The sequence below is a fragment of the Protopterus annectens genome, chromosome 11.part0 (assembly GCF_019279795.1).
Source record: "Protopterus annectens isolate FY-2018-M chromosome 11.part0, PAN1.0, whole genome shotgun sequence".
Taxonomy (NCBI): domain Eukaryota; kingdom Metazoa; phylum Chordata; order Ceratodontiformes; family Protopteridae; genus Protopterus; species Protopterus annectens.
This window is the reverse complement of record NC_056745.1, coordinates 318,443,969-318,471,327: the sequence shown is the minus strand read 5'-3', so window position 1 is coordinate 318,471,327 and position 27,359 is coordinate 318,443,969. Positions and strand designations below refer to the sequence as shown.

Sequence of the window (27,359 nt, the reverse complement as noted above, 5' to 3'; positions counted from 1 at the left end):
CACACTATCCTAAAATCCCTCAGTATCGTACACTTACCTGTCCGCTCCCCAATACTACATCTGTCACACTTACCGTATCACGCTCACGCTGCCGTTGTCGGTCTCACAGCCGCGGGATATCGCGGTAACCTACCTGTTCGGTCGTTCCGTCTCGGTCTTCCGGGTGTCGGTATAGTGGCGCTTCGGTCTATGAAAGTAGACCCATATATATATATATATATATATATATATATATATATATATAGTGTGTGTGTGTGTGTTAGTGTAGTGTACATGTATAGTCATGTGCACACATGCATTTCTTTCTGGCTGTATATATATTTATCCCTCCAGCTGTGTAGATGTTACCTATAAACTATTGTTCATATATTATTTGTGTTATTGTGTACTTGTGTTAATGTCCCAGCTCTAGTCTGGCTCATGGATGAAAATGTGACATGTGATCAGTATGCCTTTTCAGTCAAACAATTAATCAATAAATAAAAGTGGATTATTAAATATGATAGTTTTATTTTTACCTCAGCGAATAAGTTTGGTGAAATTCATGTGGGATAGCCCATGCAGGTTCTGAATGCCATCTTTGTTCTAGACGGACTCTAGTACTGCATCATGAGGTGAAGTTCTTACCCAATCAGATGTTTCTAGATGTACAAGTACTGTGGTCACCAGTAAGATATGACACATCGAGATTTCAGCTAACCACTGTACCCCTCAAGGAACGGTCACCAGTAAGATATGACACATCAGGATTTCAGCTAACACCTCAAGGAACAGTCACCAGTAAAATATGACACACTGGGATTTCAGCTAACCACTGTACCCCTCAAGGTATGGTCACCAGTAAGATATGACACATCGGGATTTCAGCTAACAATGTACCCCTCAAGGAACAGTCACCAGTAAGATATGACACATCGGGATTTCAGCTAAGCATTTCAGCTAAGCACTGTACCCCTCAAGGAACAGTCACCAGTAAGATATGACACATCGGGATTTCAGCTAAGCATTTCAGCTAAGCACTGTACCCCTCAAGGAACAGTCACCAGTAAGATATGACACATCAGGATTTCAGCTAACACCTCAAGGAACAGTCACCAGTAAGATATGACACATCAGGATTTCAGCTAACACCTCAAGGATCAGTCTCCAATACGATATGACACATCGAGATTTCAGCTAACAATGTACCCCTCAAGGAACAGTCACCAGTACGATATGACACATCGAGATTTCAGCTAACAATGTACCCCTCAAGGAACGGTCACCAGTGAGATATGACACATCAGGGTTTCAGCTCAGCACTGTGCCCCTCAAGGAAAATTAAAGTATGTACAGGTGGAGCACATATTTAGAGGTGATTGATGACAGGAAGCAGAAAGGTGTGGAGACCTGTTTAGTGATAAAAAAGTAATTAGTCAGGTTTCATGTGATATTGATATGATTCTCTGATCTGGCTACCATCTTTACTGTAGTTATGTCTGCTATCACTCTTGTCTAGAATAGGATTTACATAGTAATGCTACCACACCAGATATGGCTGTTATGGAAAGGCATGGGGGAGTGATGTCTAGCTATCAACTAGACCTGGTCAAGTGTGAGGATGAAGAAACATTTCACAGCTGTTCTACATTTATAAGAAAATGCAAGGTTATGTACATTAATTTGTGAGGTGGGGCATGGATAACAAATATGTTTTCAGAGGTGGCCCTATAACAAATGTAAAAGGAAAAGGAACTGAAGACCAGAATCACCCCTGTGTTGAGTCATACAATATATTCTGAGGGGATAACAATTTATTCTGAGGGGATAACAACATAGCTTAACAGGGTGCTGAGATGTGTGGCTACGAGGTATAGTGACATACTCTTCCTGCTAAGTAGGATGCTACTAGGGTTACTTCAAATACTGCCCTCATTCTATTAATGATACAGTGGTATTAGGCTAGGAGACAGCAAGCATTGGGATTACCAAAAATGTAAGTAGAATGAAAGGGATGAAGAATATAAATAGTATATTATTTCTAGACATGCACATTATGTAAAATGGGGTGCAGGGTATCATGTATAATGGATGTATAGCTTTGCTAAACAGAATGCACAGACTGGAAGCAGGAGTATGGGTAACAGCCACAAGCTGTAGGAATAAAACCTACAGCTACAGGATGAAGGTTTAACATCTCACAACTTTCATTCACCTCTTGTGTAACTCTGAGTAAGCCATTTTAATTAGACAGTGCTTTTGCATTACCTCTGAAAAGGGATACTTGTGACCAACTCACAAATGAAGCAAAAAGAAGTAATTGCTGTCATACTGTTCTGCATTTTATAAAGCCCAGAGTTTAAGCAAGCAATAATGCACAACAGGGTATGTGTTATTGTGGAAATAACACCCGCTCAAGGGTGTGCTGACTGACGTTGGGCCTCTGCATCCTTGGGAGGGCATTATTTCCACAATAACACGCATCTTGGAGGGCACTATTTTGCTTAGAGAATGAGCTGTCTGTAAAATTGTTGTGTTTTACTTATTTATTTTTTATTACTATATTATTTTATTTTATATATTTTTGATGTAAAATAGTTCCTCTGCCTAAGGTTTCAAACTTGCTGTAGTATATGTTAATGGTTATGGAGGAAGCATTTTACATCCAAAATATAACACTTTAAAAAATTATTCATGTATTTATTTTTTGGTCACTTACTCCTAAAATGTTTGGTTTGTTGCCAGTCATTGTAGATAGAAGTTACTAAATAATGATACACATTTGAGTTTCAGACTTTTATTTCCTTCATAAAATTCATGCTAACACAAATCCCTTTATTTAAGCAAGTTCATAATTTTATAAGAGCATTAATTAAAATCTGTTCCTATTTTTGAGCCTTTGTTCCCACTTATTTTAGGCTTTATTCAGATTTCTTTAGTTGAAATATCCAGATATGCAAATGTCTTTACTGCTGCCAGTGGATGATGTCACTCACTATCTCTCTTACACGCACACATGCCTCTGCTGCAGAAAATGTATACTAATGCAAAGCATTTAAAATATGTTCTTATTTTGAGCCTTTGTCCGCTGTTTATTTTAGGCTTATCCAGATACCTTAATCTAAGAGCACATCTTTCGACTGTATAGATTTTTGCATAATGTCCAGAATTTTGCCTCACATGTTTGGTCTGTTCCTCATAAAAATATGTTTTTGATAAATCACGTGGATGATCTAAAGATTAAAGTCACTAAATAATGACATGTATTTGAGTTTCATACTTCATGTCCTTCATAAAATGCATGCTAACACAAATCCTGTCATTTTTAGCAACTTTCTAAGTTTATAAGAGCAATATTTAAAAATGTGTCCTTATTTCTGTGCACCCTCCCCCCATTATGTCAGGCTTTCTCCAGATTTCTTATACTAAGAGCTGAGAGGTATATCACACACACACACACACACACACACACACACACACACACACACACACACACACACACACGGTCTCTTCTGCTTTCATGCACCCATTTACTCACAAATGCAGACAGAAGGATAAAAACACACACACACACACACACACACACACACACACACACACACACACACACACACACACACTTTATTTTATTTTTTTTCTTTATTTTACATTTGCAAAACAGCAAAAACACTGCTTAGTGAGCATACCATAAGGGCAGACATTAGTTTTTTTTTCAGTCCAAGATCCACAGCAACTTAATATGCTGTCGTGAAGTGGCTGACTCATTTTTCAGTGGCCTTACCTGTACATTAACACCCTGCTGGAGAACATTCGTTCTCCAATCAGGGTGCGATCTACAGGTCATCCATTCTCTAATACAGAATGAAAAAATATCCTGCCATTAGCTGTTGTATTGTTTAATTATTTTTAAAAGCAGCTGTGGTAGAAATGGAGATACTGATCATTCTGGAGCAAACTGTTTAACAGTCTTTAATACAATGAGGCACAAAAACAAGATACTGAGAGTAATCACCCCACCTAAAACATACACAGTACCGTCACTGAAAATACCAGAAATAGTATTTCACTCAATAAATACGTATCTGCAAGAACACTTACAGTATTGTTCCATGTAGAAGTAGTTTACTCACCATTTGTTTTACTCTTTTATTGTAAGCTGGTGAAATTGCAATGCAATGTTATTCCCCTCTGACAAAAATCATTTACAAGGATGTCCATAAGGGCTGCATTTCACATGTAATCCTCTGGTATTTATTAACAGCATTTGCAAAGTCTGACCGAGGGAATGTTTACCTATCATTCATTCACTCAGCCTTTACTTATTGCATCCTCATGGAATTCTCTTTCATTTCATCATATTCCTTTAGACTTAAAATCTTTTAGTTGAAGTAATTTACACATTGGCTTGTAGTGCAGATACTTAATGACTTTTTGAAAGTTTGCAAATTTAACAATTGTCTTGTTTGTTTACTTGAAGTTATTATGTACCTGTTTACTATTGCAATTAATCAAATGTAAACTGTAATTTGCATGTGATGCATTTTAATACGTGCAGTAAAAGCACATAGATGTATGAATGTACATTAATGAGTTTTTGGTTGAATGGACTTCACTCCTCAAATAATTAAAATATGTACTGATGCAGTACAGTAAACATTTAGAACAATTAGAGGATGGCATATATTCCCTGCAGATATATTCAGGATGTTAATGATCATTATACAGCTAATATGTATGAATGATTCAAATCTCAAATATTTACAAATGAATGAAATAGTAATTACTCAAAAATGTACTAATGTTCGACATTGCTTGAACTCTGTTCTGGTATATACTCAAAGATGTTTTAATGTCTAACATTGTTTGAACACCATCCAAGTAAATTGCTAAGGTAATGCTATTTCCTAATATTCCCATAATATTTTACTTTACCTGTATTAAAATTTGGGTAGTAGTCTTATCATGTTTTCTTTATGTATTAACACACTAAACAACAAGTTAGCTTTTTCTATATTCAGAGTTACCTTCATGCTGTCATCCTGGAATCCAAAACCAAAATTTAAGAGTTATTTTGAAAAACAGATACAAACATGTTTAATCCAATAACTTACATTTAAAGAAACATGATTCTTCAAGTCAGAGAATGTGGGTAAGAGTGACAGATAAACCAGTTCTCCCCATGACTTATCAGACAACCAGGCAGGTGCTGGGTTGGCATAAGGAATCTCTAAAGCAACACCACCAGTTAGTAGGAAACGCCACTCAGCATCTTTTATCTGACCTCTGTTCTTCTGTAGACCCACACAGAGCAAAACTGAGAAAAGCATCTTGTGTTTCTCAAATAGTGACTGACATACATGTTGGTAGATACTGAAAAATAAACAGAGAGAGACAGAATTGAATGAAGCTTGCACTAGCTACTACCTTACATACTTCTAACCGATATAATGCTTCCTATTAATATTACTATTAATAGATAAAACTTCCATTACTCATATTTTACTAGAGATAGTAGTTTTATAAGGCACATCCAAATAATTGGATGCAGGCATCAGAGCTACCCCTTAAGGTATGGCAATGTATAAAACCTAATATTCTCAGGCAGCATTGCATGACATAAGTGGAGATAACTATCACACAGAATTAACTTCTACAATATTGGATATATTACCTGCATAATGGAATCTATTAACTACCAAGTGATGAGTTCATAATCAAGTAATTCAATATGTTTGTTTCTCTTTTTCTTTATGTCATTATTTTGCTTTGTTTAGCTGGATGCATTGCCTGTATGTTAACCTCTACATAGGTTCATAGGTGTGTACTAGGCTAATGGCCCTGGAACCTTTACAAGCCTACCCCATAGGATTACCCTAGCATCGTGCCACCCGACCTTAGTTCCCAGTGCCTCTGTTGAGTAAAGCCACTGGAGTGATCCCTGGGGTGAATTTTCTATTTCCCATCTACTTGTCAAAATTTCTCTTGAAGAGGGCCAGTGATATGCTCTGCTTGACATGCATGGGAAGTCTATTCCATAGCATGGGCAGTCTCTGGGTTATGAACCTGTCCCCCCAGCATGTTCTGTTGATTGTGGTAATGAGGTTGAGGTCTCTGGAGCATGTGGTGTGGAGGGATTGGGATTTGTTTAGATGTAGCATTTCTAACAGAGCTAGGTCAAACATGGCTTTGTAGTTCAAGCAGAGATCACCTCTAAGTAGATGATATGAGACAGAGAATAGTTGGAGTTTTTTGAGTCTGTCCATATAGGACAAATGTTTAAGGCCTAGGATCCTCTTTGTGAGGTATTTTTGTGGCCTCTCCAGTAGTTGCAGGTGTTTAGTGAGGTACATGACAAATAGGGCATTGTACTCGATGACTGGCCTAATAAGGGAAGAGTAGAGGGAGACAATGGCCTCTTTCTTCCTGGATGCAAAACCCTTAGTAATGAGATGTGCCACACAGAAGGACTTTCTGAACACCCATAAATTAGTATGTTATATTTGTGATTTACCTGTTATAGCTAAATTTTTGAACTTTTCCCTAAGAATGGGTATTGCCCAATAAGGCTAACCTGGTTAGAAGAATATAAACAGATACATAATCCACAGTAATGCAATGTAACATATCTGAATTGGTGAGTGGCATTTCTGTGAATTGGTGCAAAGCTGATAGATCTCCTGACTGTGAGCAGAGATGGAATCTATTCCAAACTGATAAGTACACTTTTTGCAACTTAATTTGCACTGTGCTGTATTTATACATCTGCTTATTATTTATACAGCTGCTTATTGTTTCTGTCCTTTGTTGTCTCCACTGTGTTTTTTTCTCAGGTTAGCTCAGAAGCTAGTTTCATGTAAGGGGTTGTTGAGCCAGCCCACATACTATTTGTTAGTCATTGCCTGAGGTGTATTTTCTCTGTTGTAATTCCAGTACAGACTGCATTTCTATGAACTGGTGCAAAGCTGTTAGATCTCCTGGCTGTGAGCAGAGTTGGAATCTATTCCAAACTGAAAAGTACACTTTTTGCAACTTAATTTACACTGTGCTGTATTTATACATTTGCTTATTATTTATATTGGTGCTGTTATCTCACCCACCCATCCTCCCTGTTGGTATTTTGTTCTTATACTTGGTGACTTTGCAGTTGCCCGCCCCTACTGTAAATTTCATCTGGAACACTCCCCCCAGTCTAGTGTCATTAGCTCATTTTACCTATTACAGAAAGAACATTTGAGAAGGCCAACCCACTTCGTTTGTTAAGCTTGAATTATCTTCTGCTCCTCATTTCTCCCATTCCACTTTACTAAAAAAAAAAAAAAAAAAAAAAACTTTGCTAGAATCTCCCTGTGTTCTGACTGAGTGTGCTTCTCAGCTGATAAGTATATTCTTGTCACTTTTTTACTTTTCAGAGTTGAATAAAACAATAATTGAATTCAGTTCAGAATACATTTTGAATAAACTGCATTTATTTAAACTGTGTTTGCTTTAATACTGCTACCTACTGAAGTGTGCTAGCTTACACTGCACTTGAAATGCTTTTAGTGCTGTTTTAGCTGCTTTTCTGTAAAAAAAAAAACTTTAAGCCTGTTTCCTACCTTTCCTGTAACTAGTGTAGTCCAGATACATATTTGCTGTATCCAGGACTGTATGTAAGCTTTTGAGCCCCCAAGCCCTTCTGTCTTGGAGGGAAGCCTGCTAGCTTATCAGTGGGAATGGTAAGTACTAGGTAACCTGTCTACCACATAAGGAGTGGTTTCTGGCCCAGAAATTGTAGTTATTGGCCGTTTGGGCAATTTTTCCATCTCTCTCAAATTTTTGATTTAAAAGCCCACATTTGCACTTGTTTCCCTGTCTTTCTGTAACTAATCTAGTCCAGATACAAATTTGCTGTATCCAGGACTGTTTGTAAGCTCCTGAGCCCCACCAAGCCTTTCTGCATTGGAAAGAAGCCTTCTAGCATATCAGTGAGAGTGGTAAGCACTAGGTAACCTATTTACCACATAAGGAGTGGTTCTGGCCCAGAAATTATACTTATTGGCCGTTTGGGCAGTTTTTCCATCTCTCTCAACTTTCTGATTTAAAAGCCCGCATTTGCAATTGTTTCCCCCCTTTCCTGTAACTAGTCTAGTCCAGATACAGGTTTGCTGTATCCAGGACTGTTTGCAAGCTCCTGAGCTCCCCAAGCCATTCTGTGTTGGAGGGAAGCCTGCTAGCTTATCAATGGGAGTGGTAAGCACTTGCTAACCTATTGTCCACATAAGGAGATGTTTCTGGCCCAGAAATTGTAGTTATTGGGCATTTGGGCAATTTTTTCATCTCTCTCAACTTTCTGATTTAAAAGCCTGCATTTGTACTTGTTTCTTTCCTGTAACTAGTCTAGTCCAGATACAGATTTTTAGTTTTAGCACTTGAATTTGCTTATTCGTGCTCAACATTTGTTCAGAACTTGTTGTAAGCACTAAATAAGCTACAATTTACTACAGCACTCAACCTTCCTCATTACCTAGAGGAAAACAGTTCTGGTACTTACTTTCCTCACTTGCTTAGAGAAAAACAGCTCTTGTACTCACTTTTCTCACTTATCTAGAGGAAAATAATTTTTTATTCAGGCATGTCCAAGGGTCAGCTCCTAGTGTTCTCTCCTGTCTATCTGATGAATCTAGGCATATTGGGACAATGTAGCAATTGCCTCATGTACACAGACAACCCTCTCCTCCTACCACCCAACACTACAACCTGTGAGAGATGCACTTATCTAGCGAAACTGGAGGTAAAGCTCTCTCCAACCAAGACTGAACTTGACAGTCAAGAGAAGGTAAACACTTGCACCACACCACACTCATCACATAGTCCAACTAAATCTACACCACCAAAATCCACACATAGAAACACAAAAACATTCACAGAGGCTCTCAATAATAATCTGCTTAAGCAACAGAGACCTCCAAAGCAGATACGCAAGCAACCTCCACTCCCCCAACACATCCCAAATGACACATAGCCCACAGACTCAGTGTGCCACTCAACCACAGCCCGTAAGGCAAAACAACATACCCAACACACTAGTCATAGATGACTCTATAGTCAGGCACACTGATGTCCCACTCACCAGGGTAAACAAGGAGAAGGTTACTGTCAGCTGCCTGTTGGGTGCCAGGATCTGCCATATAACCCATGCACTGAGGTCACTCCACAACAAGTACAAATATGACTCTGTCATTGTCCATGTTGGTATGAACGACCTGAGACATACCTCCCTGGACTACATGAAAAGAGACATGGAAGAGCTCTCTGATCTTGTAGCCCAGGCAGGTATGACCCTAGCCCTGAGGAGCATTCTGCCATTGCCTAGAATGATACCGCAGTATAAGGACAAAATAATTGAATACAAAAATTGGCTAAGTTTCTGGTGTCATTCTAAGAGGATCCAGTATCTGTCTGCCTGGGACGACATGGTCGACAGACCACGATGCTTTGCCAGAGATGGCCTGCACCTGTCACCCCTGGGATTCCGGATACTGGCTAAGGCTCTTGCTGCCCCTATAGTGCCTTTTTTAGACAAGGTTCAAATGACAAATTCACCACTGTAACAGGAACAGGCAAGCAAAAACTGAGGGCAATGCTACTCAATGCTAGAAGTCTAAATCTCAAAATGCACTCACTCGAGGCACTCCTTAAAATGGAGTTGTTAATGTAGTTCTTGCAGCTGTGCACTGCCAGGTTGTACACTGTGGATAGTGTAATGTGCTTTGGAACAATTCAAAGCTGAGCTGTCTTGGGTATATAGTGGGTGGACAATCATTATGGTTCTCTCTGTGGTTCTGACTCAAGTCTCAAATAAGACATTTACTGAAATTTTCTGCAATAAATTGACACTCATTTTCCTGGAGATACTACAGGTATTATAATAAACTCTTCTGGTACAAAATGACTGGACAACAAGGTTTTGAGTGGTTAAGATGAAGACTGTTTCAGGGCTCTGACTACACCTCGAGCAGGGATGCAGAATCTATGATCTATAAACATTGAGTGGTTTGTGACCATCCATTATTGCAATAAGGAAAAAAAGCTTTTCAAAAATAATTAACTGGTAAACTAGTAACTTTGGATTGTCATTTTTTACTTGGCTTTTATTTAATTATACTGGCCAAATGAAAGAAAAACAGGTCTCTTCATCTCACACCAGCTCCTATATTTCACTTCACTGATTAAGTCATCATTATCATCACCATCAACCCCCCTTTTTCCATTTTCTACATGGGGTCAGGATGTTGTGTTAACTGTCACCATCTCTCTCCATTCAGTGCTACACTCCTGCCTTGTTCGAGACTCATGCTTGACTGTCGGAGATCTTCTCTCACACAATCCACCCATGTCTTTGCTGGATGCCCTCATTTCATCTTACATTCTTCCCATCTGCCCAAATTATCTTCACCAGATTGTCTTCTACTTTTCTGCACATGCACCTGAGCCACTGTAATCTGTTCTCTTTGATCTTTTCTGCAATTGGAGCTACTTTGGTTTCTGCTCTTTCCTTGTTTCTTCATCTATCCACAGTGTGCATCCTACCACAGGCACTTGATTTCGATCACCTTTAGCTTCCTCATGTGATCTGCCTTTACTGCCGAGTTTCTGTGCCATACAGTAGCACTGGCCACACCACTGTTTTGTACACCTTACTTTTCAGTTTCTGTGGCATTCTTCTGTCATACATTACACATGACACTTTATGCCAATTGGCTGCAGCCCCTCTGATTCTAGCTTTGACCTCTTCATTCAGACTTCCCTTTTCCTAAAGTACCTCTCCCAGTTACTTGAAGCTATCAACCTGTTCCACTATTTTCTCTTCTATGTCAATTCTCAGTTTCTTCTGATTTCCCAAATTTGCAGCCATTACCACTGTCTTATCTGTACTTAGTTTTATCCCATGTGCCTTCAGTTTTGCAACTCATTCCATAACTGACTAAATTTCACACATTATTAAGCAAGCTGGGAAACCTTGCTCTCCTTGATTAAAACTGATTTCTTAAGGTTTTAGAAGCCTATGCATACATAAAAAATATAACGTCATCCCTACCTCCTTTGGTGCACAGTGCCACATATCAGGTTTCACACAGTCAATTACATGATACTTTAATTAGCAAACAGATAGAAACAACCATTTATTCATACTAAATGCCCACTTGTGCTGGTGTCCTGTTAGTAGCACAGATGATACAATATAGTCTGATATGGCTGTCAGAAATGGTGCATACCAGATTCATCACAAAGAAGAAAGGACGTGTGAATATTTCAAGTTTTGGACAATCTTACTATTTTTGCTTCGTTGTTTCTCTCCCTTCCATTTGCCTGCTATATGGATTGGCAACACACATTCATGGTGCAGTAGAGACATCCAGGCTGTCATAACAAGATTTTCAATTATGCCCCACATCACTACATGTCCACTGACACTCAAGGGCATGACATGCAGTGGGCTGATGTGAAGGCTATCCCAATTTGCGTGAGTGCTGTAACCTTTGGTAGTCTGCCCCCCATAAGCAGATGCACTAGTTTATTCCCAGTTTCTTACAGTCTTCATGTGGAGCTGTAGCCAGAAATGCTGCCCCCAAAACATGCCCCAAACCTACTCTTTCCTGAAGAGTTAGACACGCACAGCCTTATAATTTTTCGACCATTTCCATTAGCTTCTTCTACTCCCAGTCTGTTAACTGAACCTGAGTCAGAAGGGTCATACTCAGGGCTTTATTTTTCTAATTCATGGAACTGAAAAATGGTATAAATGGTATTAATAACTTGAAGTCAACATTTCATGCCAAGTTTCTCTTTACATTTCTGTTCAGCAATGAAAATAATAAATTACTGGCATATCTTGCACAGAAGACAACTTCACATAATGAAAAGCAATGTTTATGTTTTTGAAAACTATCCCAATTTAAAATTGTTAAGCTGGTTATTTTTTGTGACAAATTATTTAAAACAATCGCCATGTTTAAAACACTGTTCTAATTAAGTCAAACAACCTAACAATGTCAGTGGTTCATAATAATTTACTTTATATTTACAAATTTTTTGTGTTATACTGATGAAGAAATATCGTAAAACTTTTCAAATGCACATTTTTTCATAGGATTCAGGACAGAGTAGTCTCACTGAAATGAGGATCATTAGAGATTGTTAAAATTCTGAGCAAAATGTTAAAAAGTGACATGCCTTTGGTTGCGAGAAGAGACATTCTTTAATATCTTCTATTTTTAAGTACATTGAATGTTTCAAAGTACCAGACTCGACTTAGAGTCACGTTACAAATGCTGAAGATGTGTGTGCTATCCAAGATGGATACTGCTGCTGTTGGAGCCCTGGAAGGAAAGTCCATAATAGACGGCCATTTTGTAGTGACAACAGGTGAGGGACTGGACTGAGGGTGGAAATGACAGGAGAAGTGACTGTTTTAGATATTATAATGCAGAGTGCAGGGAAAATGACATTTTATTTTTCCAAGTTATACAATGCTGCAAAGATTTAGTCATCCATTATTGCCCAGAGAATCTGGCATTCCTCTAGTGTCACTGAACAATATGTCTCTGGGAAGAAGACTGGATGGCAAAAATAGACACAATGTTGTATTGTCTAGCTGTAGACAAGAGACACTGCAATGAAGAACTCACTTGCTTTGTGCAGTTTAGAGTAAGCAAACGTATAACTAATTTATAAAGAAAGGGTTGTATAAAAACAAGAGAACATAGTCAAAAAGCTACAATGTTTACAAATTATGGGAAATAGCAAACAGTATTGTATGCTAGAAATGCTGTGGAATGATTAGGATAATGGGACCAATGAGTTACAAGGCAACTGAGCCAAGGGGCCATTTATACTTTGCTAATAACCACTTTTAGGCCTTACGTCCCTTTTCAAGGAGGGACAAGCCAGTCATGCCAGGGGTGAATTTATGAATACGCATCCAGTTGTCCAACTTCTTTTTAAAGGCAGACATTATATCACAGGGCTTGATGTGGGAAATGTGTTTGTTGCAGGGAAGTGGTAGGCACAGGATAACAAATGTATCCCTTTATCGTGTCCTGTTTATTTACTGGAGGAGATTTAGATCTCTGGCACTAGTGTTAGTGAGACTATTTAATTTTTAAAGGTACAAGAGTTCTTGAACAACTGGATCCCATATTGCTCTCTAAACAAGGCATAGACCATCCCTATGTAGTCTATATGATACTGAATGTAGAGCTATAGCATGTAGTCAGTCTTGGTAGCTCAGGTCTTTCAAGCCCTTACCCTTTTTAGTTAAGAACCTTTGGGGTCTTCCCAATTGCTTGATATGCTTAGTAAAGTACATCCTAATGGGGGCACTGTACTCTATTGTAGGCCGTATTGATATGGAGCATAAGTAGTCGAGAGCTTCTTTTGGCCTGGAGGAAATACCATTTGGTATGAGCTGTGCAAGGTGAAAGGATTTCCTTACCCCCCCTTTCACCATGATGGTCAATCATAAGGTAACAATCCACCCAAGTACCCAGATCTCGCTCTGCATTCTTATTTTGGAGTGGTGTTTTATGTATACTATAAACTGGATCTAGGGGGCTACTTACCAAATGCAGTAATATTGCAATTTTTTTTACTGTAAGTTTGAATCTATTTTTCTACATCAGTTATTAACAACTGTAAGCAACTGTTGCAGTACCTGTATGTCAGAGGAGGACTTGGCCCATTCCTCTCAACCATACTGAATTCTTAGAATTTACTGGTTTTGAGGGCAAAATAATGGGGTGCCAAGAATTCCTGTGTGGTCCCTTAAATTCCTGACTTTTTAAAATTATTTTTATTTGCAATTTTAAGTTATGGCCGACGTCATCATCCATTGCCAGCATTTCCCGCAACATCATAAACACGCAGGGGTGTGCATGATAACATCACCTTTGTGAGGCAGTGCCTAATTGCCTGTTGGACATGTAGACTCTCAGGAGATTTAAAAAATAATAAAAAAATGCTCAGTTGTTTACAGTCACAGCCCACCCAATAATGACTGAAATGAAAGATAAAAAGCTCCTGGACAACAGATGAAAAGTCTTGCACAACCTATTACAGTAAGGGATTTGAGCATTTTTTTTAATGAAATGAAATGCTGGGGTATGGGCATATAAAAAGTAAACTATTCAAGTAACAAGACGGATATCCTATTGGTGTCCAGGTTTCAGAATGTATCACAACTGAGAGTGTACATGGTATTTATGCTGTAACTTGTGGACAAAGTCCTGAAAACAAATTAAATTAAATTTTCATATTTTCACTACTTTGTTTAGAAGATGGAGAAGGAGAATTAATACTGACTTCCTGGATTAGCATGATCTCGAGAGGGCAGAAACAAAAGTACATCTAGTGCCATTTCATTATATACACTTCCACATCCTCTCCATCCTGTATTATAATAATTTAAAGCAACAAAAATGGCAACCTTTATCAGAGCAAAATCATATTCCTGATGAACTCAAGTGCCAATAATTACCATAACCAAAACTGTTAAATTGTACAGAGACCGTTGACGTGATGTGTTAAGCTCAGCAGACTCTCACTCATTAACACAACGTGTTTGACAAATTGAAAAACAAAATTTCTAGTACATTTTTAGTAAAAACTTAGGGAGAACTCAGTTTTAATAACTTTACTGAATATCTGTGCTACACTGTACTTTTATTACTTCCCACATTTGCACAAAAATGTGTGGCTGTCATCTACTTGCAATCTTGACATCCATAGTATGACGGCAAGTTATGCACTGGTCTATCAACTTCTGATTTATTGTTCATTCATTGCATTCTTGGTGATAAATAATTGGAGAGCATTATCATGGCATGTTCTATGAAAGTGAGGGTTTCTAGCTAGGCGGTATCTAGGTGGAAATGTGTTAAGATCACAGGGAGCAGGATATTTGTTGCTTGGATCTAAGTTATGAACGGCGGGTCATTTTCCCTAACAGCTCCTTGTGGAGACTGCAGTTTTCTGCAAGTAATGCTAGTTAGTCCTTTTCCTATCACAGAAGCTGTTTTACAGCTGATATTTTAACACCTTATCAACCATCTTATTTTATTGTCTGCTATCCTTCAGCTAGTGTTTGAATGGTCTTAGTCTCCTAAGTTCTTCAATGGATTAACTTAACCCAGTTGCTCAACTTTACTGCATTTGCAAGCTTTCTCCCATCCTATTCTATAATTCCTTACTCCATGCCTGTGATTTGCATTTATTTATTTATTTGCATTTTGTTTACTGGGAAAGTCCACAGGGCCATAGAGAACCCATCATATAAAGCCAGGCATTTCTGCACTCTTAGACCCATTTCCATACTTTCTCTGTATTCAGACATCCACAAGACTCCCCATTCCTTCCTAATGAGAAATGTAGTCAATGCTCTGCATAATGTTTTCCTTAAGGTAGTACTGTGGTAGTGCTGTTACCAGAAGCTGATGGTTTACCTACAGATATAAAGGCCAATATATCTAATTGCCCCTGAATGTGGTTTGGGGCCTTAATCTAGTCTGAGATTACCATTCATAAAATTCTTAACATTGACACTTGTCATGAGTGAGTGAAGTAAGTTTTCCAAACCCCCTCCTCATTTGGTACAGGAAGTTATTGGATGTTTATTTCATTTGTTCAGTTTTCAAATCTTCAGAAAGACCGATCTGAAAAATTACAGATATATATTTGCTTAATACAGATTTTCAAGTATATTCCTATTTATAATCTCCCCCACCTTTATACCAGTTCGATAAATGCTTTATCTGCTCAGCTTTTTAGGAAATTGTAGGACTTTGATTAAACGTGTAGGTCCTCTTTGCCATATACTGCCTCCCTGATGTATATATTTCATGCTGTCTCCTTCTTCTTCATTATCTTCCAGCCTGGTAATGAATGCATTGCAAATATGTGACCACTGAAACATAATATATGTAAGCAAGTACATAGAAATGATAGTGATATCAGTAGTAAATGAAACAGTAACTGTCTGCTGTGTATAGATGATATCCTTGATAATTATAATGCAATGGATAATATAGGGTAAAATATATGGGATAATTGAGTATATATTATTAGTTCTATAATATATTTAGTGCAGAAAATTGCAATGACTGACTGGGAACACAGATGTGTAAAGTGCTTTTTAGTGCTGGACAGGCAGATGGATGCTAGATATTAATATTTTGTAATTTTTTTTGCATTTAGCGGTGTTATTTAATATTAATGCAACATTGATTTTATTTTTATAAAAGATGGATGCTGGATAATCAGCAATTCTGTTACATTTAGCAGTGTTATTTTATATTAGTGTGGCAGTTAATTTTATTTTTTATAAAAGAAAATTGCATTTCACTTTTATACAAAGTCAAAGTTTGATACAAGTTCAAATGTTAATATAAATAGAACACTGTTGTTTTGGTTATGTTTTGTATTGTTTAACATTTTGCCTGTTCTTCAATTTGCATTTTGAATGTTGGCATCCTACAATTCCATCGGAGTAGGTGGGGCTACATAATTATGCATGAACATTTTATGTTAATTTGTGTCCAGATTTTTGGCTAGCTGTACCTATTTTCCAAGGACCTTTGTCCAGATTTTTGACGCTTCCAGGTTGAGAGCTATGACCTGACCATGACTTCCAGCTTACATTCATCTGCAGACCTTGTTAACCAAAGATCATCATTTGATAGATGGAAATCTGAGAAGTAGATACCAAATAGCAGAGGTGCCAGCACAGTTCTATGAGCAACCCCTCTCACCACATTCATACTCTTGGAGGATGCCCACTTTCTGTCACTGTATAGGTTCTGTCTCTAAGCAAGTTTGATGTTCATCTAACCATATATGGGTCAATATGGAGCTAATTAGCTTGTTTGTTGTATTTGCACGTGGTATTATGTCAAATGCTTTGGTGACATTTAGGCATGCTGAATGGATTATTTGCCAGCAACACCACAGGTCACCTGTTTGAAGAAGTTTACCAGATTCATCAGGCAAGATTTTCATGAATGGTAGATCATACCTAATCAACCTGGTTGACTTCTTTAAGTCAGTCACCAGAGCTGTGGATGAGGCCAAGGCAGTTCATACAGCCATAGGTCTCAACCTCTAAAGTGGCCAATGTGGAACACAGACCCTAACAATGTGTGACAAATGGTCAAAATGTGGAACACCCTATTTTCGCATCTTGAAAACGCACCATTGCCATGGAGCTTGGTAGAACTAACATTCAATACCACACTTCTCAGATCCAAAAACCTTTAATCTGCAATACCATAACCACACCATCAGTAAATGAAACAGCACTTAGATAATGTAGTAAATGTGATTTTTATTTTTGTAAACAGACATATTGCAATTCACACAAAGTTTAGACCAAGTTAAACATCCTATTCCTATCATACATCTGATGTAGACTTACTGTAATACTGTATGCTGCTGTGACTTTCTTGGCAGCCTAACACATGTAGTAAATGTGATTTTTATTTTTGTAAACAGACATATTGCAATTCACACAAAGTTTAGACCAAGTTAAACATCCTATCATACATCTGATGTAGACTTATTGTATGCTGCTGTGGCTTTCTTGGCAGCCTCTAAAACCGGTTTTGGCAGCTTAATATCACAGACATCCAGTTCTTCATTCATTTTAATTGCCAACAAAGAGTTCAGTGTTTTTACACTCAGAGACTGACACAGTTCAGTTTTCACTTTCCGCACCATACTAAATGCTCTTTCGCTTGTGTATTAGAGTGTGGCAAGCAAAGTAGGCTCATCATCAGCTGCTTAAAGAGTGGCAGTTTCCCTTCAGTGCAAAGGTCCCTCAGAAGGTGTGCCCAGTACTGTGACACACATGAGTGGGGCCCATCTACTGGGCCTGTCAGATTCCCAGTGTCCTCGATCTGATATTGGGTGAACTCATCGATTAGTTGTTCGGCCTCAACATCATTTTCACATACACCCAGAGGGAAGCCCACATCTCTGACAAGCCCTGAAGAAATGTACAATTTTTTGGCTGGATTAATAAGTAATGCAGCATCTTTCAGTAAGTGATCCTGCATAGGAAACTTTTTCAGCATTTTCTGCAGCACTGCAGCATAAAAAGCTGCAACTTTTTTTATAAAAGTTAAATTCAATGACTGTGCCAGCAATATCCTCCTCATGGCTGCTCATGTACTGCTTGACTTCATAGCCAATACGAAGTTCACCATTTGGTAGAACACAGCTACTGTCAGTCAACACTGACACATCACTGTGTTTGATTAGTCTGACAGCAGATGCAGGTCTGAGGAGTCTGCCAGCATACTGCTGCAGGAGTTTATGCACAGTGGCATGCAGTGTCAGCAGCTGACTTTCTCTGCTCTGAAGCTGTATGTTGAACTCCAGTAAGGGTTCCAGTGCATACTTAAGGAACATAAAAATCATATGCACTTCATGACTCTGCAAGTTTTAGAAATTAAGTCAATCTTAGCAGACCTTGGCTCTGCAGACAGAAAATATGAATTTAGAGCTGGCCACATGTCCAGGGTTCTGTTAATAACCTTACCAAGACTGAGCCATCTAGTAGGTGCATGTCTAATGATCTTGAGGGGGTCAGTATCTGTGAACAAAGCAAATTCCTGAAGTTTTTGTTGTCTTTGTGTACTGGAACTGAAATGGCAATACAGATCTGATACAAGTTCTTCAACTGGTGAATGTAGTGCTTTTACAGCAGCCTTACTACAGAGATCTGCCAAGTGGCAGAGACACCCCATGTTTACAATTGTGGGCTTCACCTCCTTTAAACAAGACAGCACATAATTGTGTTTTCCAATCATTGAGGCAGCATTGTCTGAAGAAAAGCCCACAATGTTGGAAACTGGAATGTTAAATTTTGTCAGGCTGGACATTAAAGAATCAAACATTGCTTGTCCAGTTCGGACACACATTCTGGCATATCAAGGAACCTTGTCACATTTTTGCTTGCCTTTTCATCAAGGTAACCAACAAGGATGACTAACAGTTTGTCATCTCCCATGTCTGTGCTTTGGTCCATATACACACAGAATGGTGATTTCTGGCAGGCTGCTGCAGCATCATTCTGGTAATGAGGCCCCAGCACATCCCGTGCAATGCATGCTGCCTTTGTCGCTCCACATGTCATTTTACGGAGAACATCTTGATCCTCTCCACACTTCTTCATAAATTTCAGGATGTGTTCTCCTGCTGCAAATGATAAGTTGTGTTTAGCAAGGAGAGACACAAAACCAACCTCTACCTCAACCACCTTTGTACTTGCTAAACTCTGTGGTCCAAAGAAATCCACCATAGATCTTCCAGTTGCATGCTTGCAATTCTGCCTGTGTTTCTCACTGTTAGCATGTCATTGCAGGTCATGTCGGCCCCCATGATGGATTGTGAAATCCGTGTTGCAAGTCTTGCAGAAGGCAAATTTCACTCCGCGCCTACTCATAGAAAGCCAGTCAAAGGCACTTGCCCAGCTTGGCTGAAAAATTGTGTATCTTCTCTTCTTTGGGGTGTGAGCTGTATCTACATCCCTGTCCTCACTGCAGTCTGGGTAGTCTATACCTAGCAGGTTTGCAAAACAGTGGTGTTAGACAATGAAACAAATGGGACTAAGTGCAGAAAGGAAAATTACAAGATGTCCTCAATAGCAAAGATACAAGACAATAGGGCCATAACCTACCCATATCACTGGAAGTTTCCTGACTTTGCACCCTCTTCTCTTGCTCATCTCTGCTCCTTTTGTTTACTATAAAGGCTTGCATGCTTCACTTCCTTGCCTCAATGACACTTTCAATCCTCTGGTGCTCACTTGCCCACCTATCTTTATCCAAAAACAAAGTCAATTAGTTTCAGAGACGTACGAGGGTGACAAGCAGCAAAAACATACAAACACTTTAAAAACTGCTCTTAATAAACCTAGAAAGTTGCTACAAGGACCTGTCATTGCATACAGTCCCCCCCCCAAAAAAAATATATAAAATAGACATTGGGGACAAGCAGCAGACCTGTCTTTGCAAACAGTTTCTCCAAAAAAAAGGCAATTACTTTGAGAGGTACTAGTGGACAAGCAGCAGAAACATGCAAACATTTTAAAATATTGCTCTTATAAACCTAGAAAGGGCAATTACTTTCAGAGACATCCTAGGGTGACAAGCAACAGAAACATACAAACACTTAGTTGATCTTAAAGCTGTGCTTCTCAGATAATGGACTGCCATCATGTTGATTTTTCCAGTATGATTCCTTTAGCAAAAAAGTATGCAGTGGCAAGCAGTATTTTGTTTCATCCAATTAAATGGTTGTAATATCTGTAGAGTTATACAGGGTGATATTACTACAACCTGCCAGCATGTTTAGTTTTTAATTTAAGATGTAAGCTTTCAATATCTTACTTTGTCTGCTGTGTCCACGAATAGCATAGAGGAAACAGTGTGGGTACTGTTCTAAGTGTACAGTATTCCTCTTTTGCTTTGCCTGCTAAGATAATGTTCTCTAATGTGCTGGGTATTCTGATGTGTGGTCAGTGGTCTCACCTTCGATAACCACATCGCCACAACAGTCAGGAAATCCTTCTATGTGGCACACCTCATCACTAAGGGCTTTTCATCCAGAAAAAAGGAGGTCATTGTCCCACTGTACTCATCCCTCATTAGACCCATTATCGAATACAACGCCCCATCTGGTATGTACCTCTGAAGACATTTGCAACAACTGGAAAGGCCGCAGAAATACCTCACTAAAAGAATCACAGGCCTAAAGCAGATGCCCTACACTGACCGCCAAACTCCAGCTATACTCTTGTCGCATATAGTCTACTCAGAGGTGATCTCTGCTTAACATACAAGGCCATGTCAAACCCAGAGCTGTTGGACATGCCACACTTAAAGAAATCCCAATCCCTCAGAGCCACACGCTCCAGGGATCTAAATCTTGTCATCACAATAAACAAAACATGCTGGAGGGATAGGTTCCTGATCCAGAGACTCCCCTGACTCTGGAATAGATTGCCCATACATGTCAAGCAGAGTGCCTCTTTGGCCCTCTTCAAAAGGAATTGTTACGGCTAGGCTTGTATATGCCTTAGGGCTGGTAGCCTAGTACCAACCTATGAACCTATGGATTTTGTGACTAGACACACAGCTTACCTAAAACTTTTCATTCTACAAATCATGATGGACATGGTATTATACCAATACCACATAATTAACACTGAAGTATGGATGGATTTGCTGCCTGAAATGTGTAGATAAGGAAATCCATGCATAACCCATACCCTTTTACATGCTAAAGATGTAAATATTTCATTACTGAGGTGGGACAGCACAAAGATTTAAAAGCATTTGTATTTACTTTTGTAAAACAGGTACAGTTCACATTAATGTGTGCACAGCACATATCTGTCACTAGTGTGTCTAAATGCTAAGATAAGTGTAGACCATGACTGTCCACATTTTCCTGACATCTTTTAAATGTTGAGAGTATACTGCTAATTTCTGCTATATAAGATTTTATGTACACACACTCGCATATATATTCAATCAAAATATTTCTATATATCTGCAGTGCTCTTAAACACACACATTGTTCTTGGCTACATAGAATTCCTTCATGTAACATTAAGATTTATAAAAAATCTTCCTTGTTACTAAACTAACTGTATGAACTTAGATGCCACTTTTTGAAAGAGCCTAGAAGCACAAGAAAGTTAATTAAGTGACTTGCTTAAGGTAATTCACAAAGCTGCAACTGGCAGAAAAAAGTATGGTAATCTATATATGAAAATAAAAGCATATTATATATGGAGTGAGTCACACATACTGCTAATTCTCAATCTATTTACGTCACTTGCCGTTTGGGTATGTGTAGTTGTCATATGTAACATACCATATGCACTGCTTTCCTCCGTTTCATGCATGCTTATTTATTTTGCACTAAGTAGCCTGTATATCAGTAATGTGTCCATAATGACCACTGAGCATCCCATATATCAGTAATGTGTCCATAATGACCACTGAGCATCCCATATATCAGTAATGTGTCCATAATGACCACTGAGCATCCCAGCAATATGCCTATAATGACCAACGCGCATCCCGTATATATCACCAATGTGCCCATTAGGACCACTGAGCAACCTGTATATCAGCAATCTGTTCACAATGACCATTGAGCACTCCATACATCAAAAATGTGTCTGTAATGGCCACTGGGCACCCCATATATTAGCAATATATTCATAATGACCTAACACCACCATAGACACAGTTTTCAGTCTAGTATGATGGAACTGGCTAGTGGCTACGTTTTCTCATTCTCTCTAATTCTCTCATAGTACTACCTCTGCTAATTCCCTATACAAAAATAAAAAGGGAAATCTGATATGCAACTTTTTTAAGTTAATTTTTTGTTTAGCAGTGACTTCAATACATTTGTTTCCCCAACAGTGCCTGTGAGACAAATTTAAGCACCAGATAAAAAAGACAAAGTTCAAAGAATTACCAAACAGGTAAAAACAAAAATGTCACGGCAAAGAGTCCTCAGGAATCAAGTATAAAATATTTAATTCCAAATATAAATATCTCCAACAACAAACAGGTAAAAACAGCAGATAAAAAATGACTCTACTCGCGCTTTCACCCAGGCTCTCCCAGGCTTTATCAAGATACAAAACACATTTCAGTTCTGCTTTAAATACAGCTTATTGGCATCAATAATCCAATTAACTTAACCATTAAGTAATTATAAAAATCTTTTTAAACAGATAGAGTTCTGTTTACCTTAACTCTACTTTGAAGCCCTGTTGTTCACTACCCTCTGTAAATTATGCTAGAGAATATGATAATAGATAATTTTGATGTTACAACTTTCTATAAAAGAATTCTATTCTTCTTTAAATCTCCTACCAAATAACCCCCAAAAACATTGCTTGTATAAAAACCATTGTTGCATATAACAAGCTACTAAGAATGAAAGATAAACTCTAACCTGCCTAATAAAGACCTTCAGTACACCCAAAATAAAAACCATGCGTTGCCTCAAAGTAAATCAGGAATCATTTGTGGTTAATAAATGCCTGTTGCTGACTGTGCTCTTCCTAAAAAGTTACTTGACACATAATTTGCTCTTCTAAGTCTGAGTAAGCACACAACACACACGCTCACACTGGTAATTTACGGTCCATAGCTCTCAACCTTTCATCACCAAAATGAGGAACATTTTTTTTTTACACTAGCACTCATAATCTGGAACAAATGGGGAAAATGTGGAACACATACTAACAGCTTACTAATAACTTCATCTAGGAAGGTCATAGGATGGTTAAAATATGCTGCAGAATTTATAAAAACGGTAGTATAAATAAACACAATTAAAATGCGAACACCTATTTTTAAAATCCCAAACACCAGAATAAAGCATTTGAAGCTTATTTAAATTTCATGGTAACCAGTGTCACTACACTTTTTGTGAGACATCAATGTATTATTTTGATGGTTTTGTTAGTCTTAGTAGTAGGTTGTCCTTGGAATATGTGGGCTTATACTCCAGTTGGTTTATGAATTATGTCTCAATCAGAAATTTTAAATTTAAAATTGGGTCCTCTGTCTCTACTGCTTTCCCTTTAAGCAAATGTGCCCCCACAAGGCTCTGTTGTATATCTTCTTCTGTTCACTGTTTTCATTATTAGAATTCCACTTGACTTACCACAACTTTCCTTTTTACTTAATGCTGATGTCAATGTCCTAAAGAGTCAAACTATCCACAATTCATCCCTTGTGGCATATCAAAGACAACCGGTTCTAGAAATAACCTCCTCCTTTTAAATATCTATGCATCTGGCTAGACCAAAACTGAAAGTTTCAGCTCCACATTGAAGGGTAAAATCTAGGGACAACATTAATTCCTTATTTTTCTGGTCATTGAAATTCTCACATTTTGTTTTATGGGCTACTGGGTTTGCAATAGGCAAAGGAATTATCCAAGTAAAATTTGGCCATGGCATGCCTTTTGCTGCTTCAGCCTCTGGTAAGAACAGAAAGATCAAATATCAAAAGTGCCAAAGTACTGCAAGCAGACAATCCAAAAGGAAAAAACACTTTAATGACAAAACACAGCAGAGCTTTCGGACATAATCCTTCGTCAATACTACAAACTTATAAAATTTCTTTCATCTTATATACAGGCCCAAAGTAGTCATGTGGTTAGCAGCCCAAAAATCACATGACCATAAGTATCACTCAATAAGGCAAAGTTAAAACAACACAGATAGCAATGATTCTATAGTACATAACAAACATTTAAATAATTTAAAACTCAGCTTGCTAATATGATTAATAATCAAAGTTACACATAAAATTCATATTATAAAATTCATATTGTAGAAACAATATACATAATTATAAATTCAATCTACTGAGCTTAACCAAAATTGGTTTAAGGCTCAGCATACTGTTCAAGCCAGGAAAACGGTCACCAGCAAACCTTAAAATCCACTCATATTCTTTAATTTCTAAGAAGTTATTTATATCACCACCTCTTGGGGAGGGGAAAACAATGTCAATAACCCTGAATTTAAAAACATGATCTTGTCCACAATCTAACATATGCTTATATAAAGCATTTGTTTCGACACATCTTCTAATTTCAGACTTATGCTCTGTAATCCTCTCTTTCAACCTACGAGTGGTTTTGCCTACATAAAAAGATTTGCATGACACACAGGTAGCCAAATACACTATATGTGTTGTGTGACAAGTAGCTGAAACATAAAATTTAAAAGTTTTCCCTGTTACTGGATGAACAAAAAGGTCACTCCCTGTGTCAAAAATATCTCCACAGCATGAACAATTGTGGCATTTACATGTACCATACTTAGAGGAAAGCGTTTTCACAATGTTGGTAGAAAAATCCTTATAACATAATGAATTTTTTAAAGTTCTCATGTTCCTATAGGCAAATAAAGGTCTATCACCCAATAAGGCCTTTAGTTCATTTGAAGCCATTAGTATCAACCAGTTCTTAAATATTATTTGCTTTATGGATGGTGTTGTAAGACTATATGCAGTTACATAGCTAGTCACGTCCGTACGCACATTCGTACTATTCATAGGTAAGGCATCTGACTCCAGTGGGTCAGATAGGAAGGTAGGAGCAAACTTAGCCTTCCTCTCCTGCATCACCTTATCTTTCTCCACAGAGAGTAGGACATCATCATATCCACTAGCAGAAAAATCCGCTAACATATCCTTTAATTGTAACTCAAAACAGCAGTCATCAGTGTTAAGCCTACTCAACCTTCCTAACTGGGACCTCACAATACCTTTAAAGATGTGTGGTGCATGCATGCTATGAAAGTGGGTGTATCTACCAGCACACACATCCTTTCTATGTGACTTAGTATTCATATGTCCATCCTTAAATATAACTTCTACATCCAAAAACACAATTTCAGTCTTGGAACAGCTCATTTTAAACTTTAGAAAGGAAGAAGCTCTATTCAAATAGTCCAAAAACATATTCAATATATCCAAGCTGCCCTTCCAAAGTAGGAAACAATCATCTACAAAACGTTGGAAAAATCTAATATGTTGTCTATAAGGGTTTAGATCACTCAAAATATGCTTACTTTCCCACTGGTAGAGCACTAGGTTAGCATAGGTGTTGGCTATGGAAGTACCCATAGCCACACCAGTGAGCTGAAGGTACGTAAGTTCATTGAAGAGGAAAACATTATTCTTTAAAACCACATCTAGAAGGCTACACCACGTTTCTATTTTACCATAATCAGGGTTTGGACATGAAGTCAAAAAATCTCTCAAAAGGTCAATCCCATCATCATTCGGTATGACCGTAAAAAGAGAGACAATGTCCAGAGTTACCAAATAATACTCATTATTCATCATTTGTTCCTTCTCAGTGTCATAGCTTACTCGTAACTTCAGTAAAAAATCAAATGTGTCACGTAGAACTGAATCACAATTATTCAAAAAAGGTTGTAACTGACCATGTAAATAAACTGACAGGGGTTCGGTCACCCAACCTGCTCCTGAGACGATGGGTCTCATAGGTGGATCCATGATTGACTTATGGATCTTAGGTATTCCATATAGGCGGGGTGTCACAGGACAAGGGACTGTTAAATAATTAAATAAATCAAGATCTATCTGACCCTGCAGCTGTAAGTCATAGATGACCATATTAACATACGATATACATTTTTTTACATCCATGCCAGTGATGCGTTTAAAAGCAGTAGTATCCTCCAGCATACAGGACATAGTATCTAAGTATTTGTCACGTTCCATGAGCATCACTACCCCTCCCTTATCAGCTTGTTTAATTATTATTTGTTTACAGGAGCACAGATCTTTAAATGCTTTAAACTCATCCAGTGTCAAGTTGTACTCATTCCTTTTACTCTTATTACTACTCTCATACAATTGCCTGATTTGTACTTCACACAAATCATGAAAAGCCTTCACTATTGGTACAGCAATAGGTATAAAAGTACTGAGGCGCTTAAAGCCTCTTTCTACTATAGATGATTGACCAAACAACAACTTTAAGTTTAACATTCTGGTGAATTCTTTCAAGTCAGTTAGTGCAGACACCAGGTCATTTCCACCTGAAGGAATAAAGTTAAGCCCCTTTGAAAGTACTGATATATGGGCTTCTTGTAGCTGGAACGTTGATAAATTCAACGTACCTTTAATTATTTTCGGCCCATCTTGGCTGTGCCTAAAGGGCTGTTGAGCTTCCTTTTATTAGATGCCTCTGAGCGTACAACTGGGGAATTCCTCTGTGTCGTCGGTCGTTCTTTCACGGTTTCAGGTCGCTCCAGTGAAAAACGCTTTGAAGCAAAACTAAAAGTTAGTTGCTGTGATTTCCTCCCCACCTCATCATTTGTATTTCCAGGCATTGTGATCACTCGCTTCGGTGTTACACAGGAATTAGAAGTCTCTGCCCCTATGGCTGGCGTTACGTGGGTCAAACCATTCGCAGATTCAGATGGGGGGGGTTGTACTACATGCCTTTTATTCTGTTCATTAGAAACTGCATTAACGTCGCTAATATCGTCCAAAGTATCCAGGTTACTTCTTGTTTTGACTTTATGAGCATACGAGTATTCATTTTTGGATCTATTGCTGTTATTTATAGGGACGTTCTCCCTGGGCCAAGAGAAGATATTCCCTCTGCCAAAATCATTGATGTCACGAACAAGTTTTCGTTTTTTAGTTGCTTCCATTCTGGCATCCAAAGTTTGTAGTCTCCCTACCATGTCATGAAAATGGTTAGACATATTTGAAAAGATAGGCATAGCCAATATATCATTTTCAAGGGTACAAATATCT

General features: G+C 38.2%; 1 protein-coding gene across 1 annotated transcript in view; it reads right to left on the bottom strand.

The window, feature by feature from the left end:
- Nucleotides 1-27,359, bottom strand: part of LOC122815364 (dynein axonemal heavy chain 3-like) — a 4,921,723-nt gene that overhangs the window by 982,931 nt on the left and 3,911,433 nt on the right. The window contains exon 62 of the mRNA XM_044087818.1: nucleotides 5,091-5,349. Within this exon, the coding sequence (XP_043943753.1) occupies nucleotides 5,091-5,349 (259 nt within the window). The remainder of the gene's footprint in view (nucleotides 1-5,090; nucleotides 5,350-27,359) is intronic.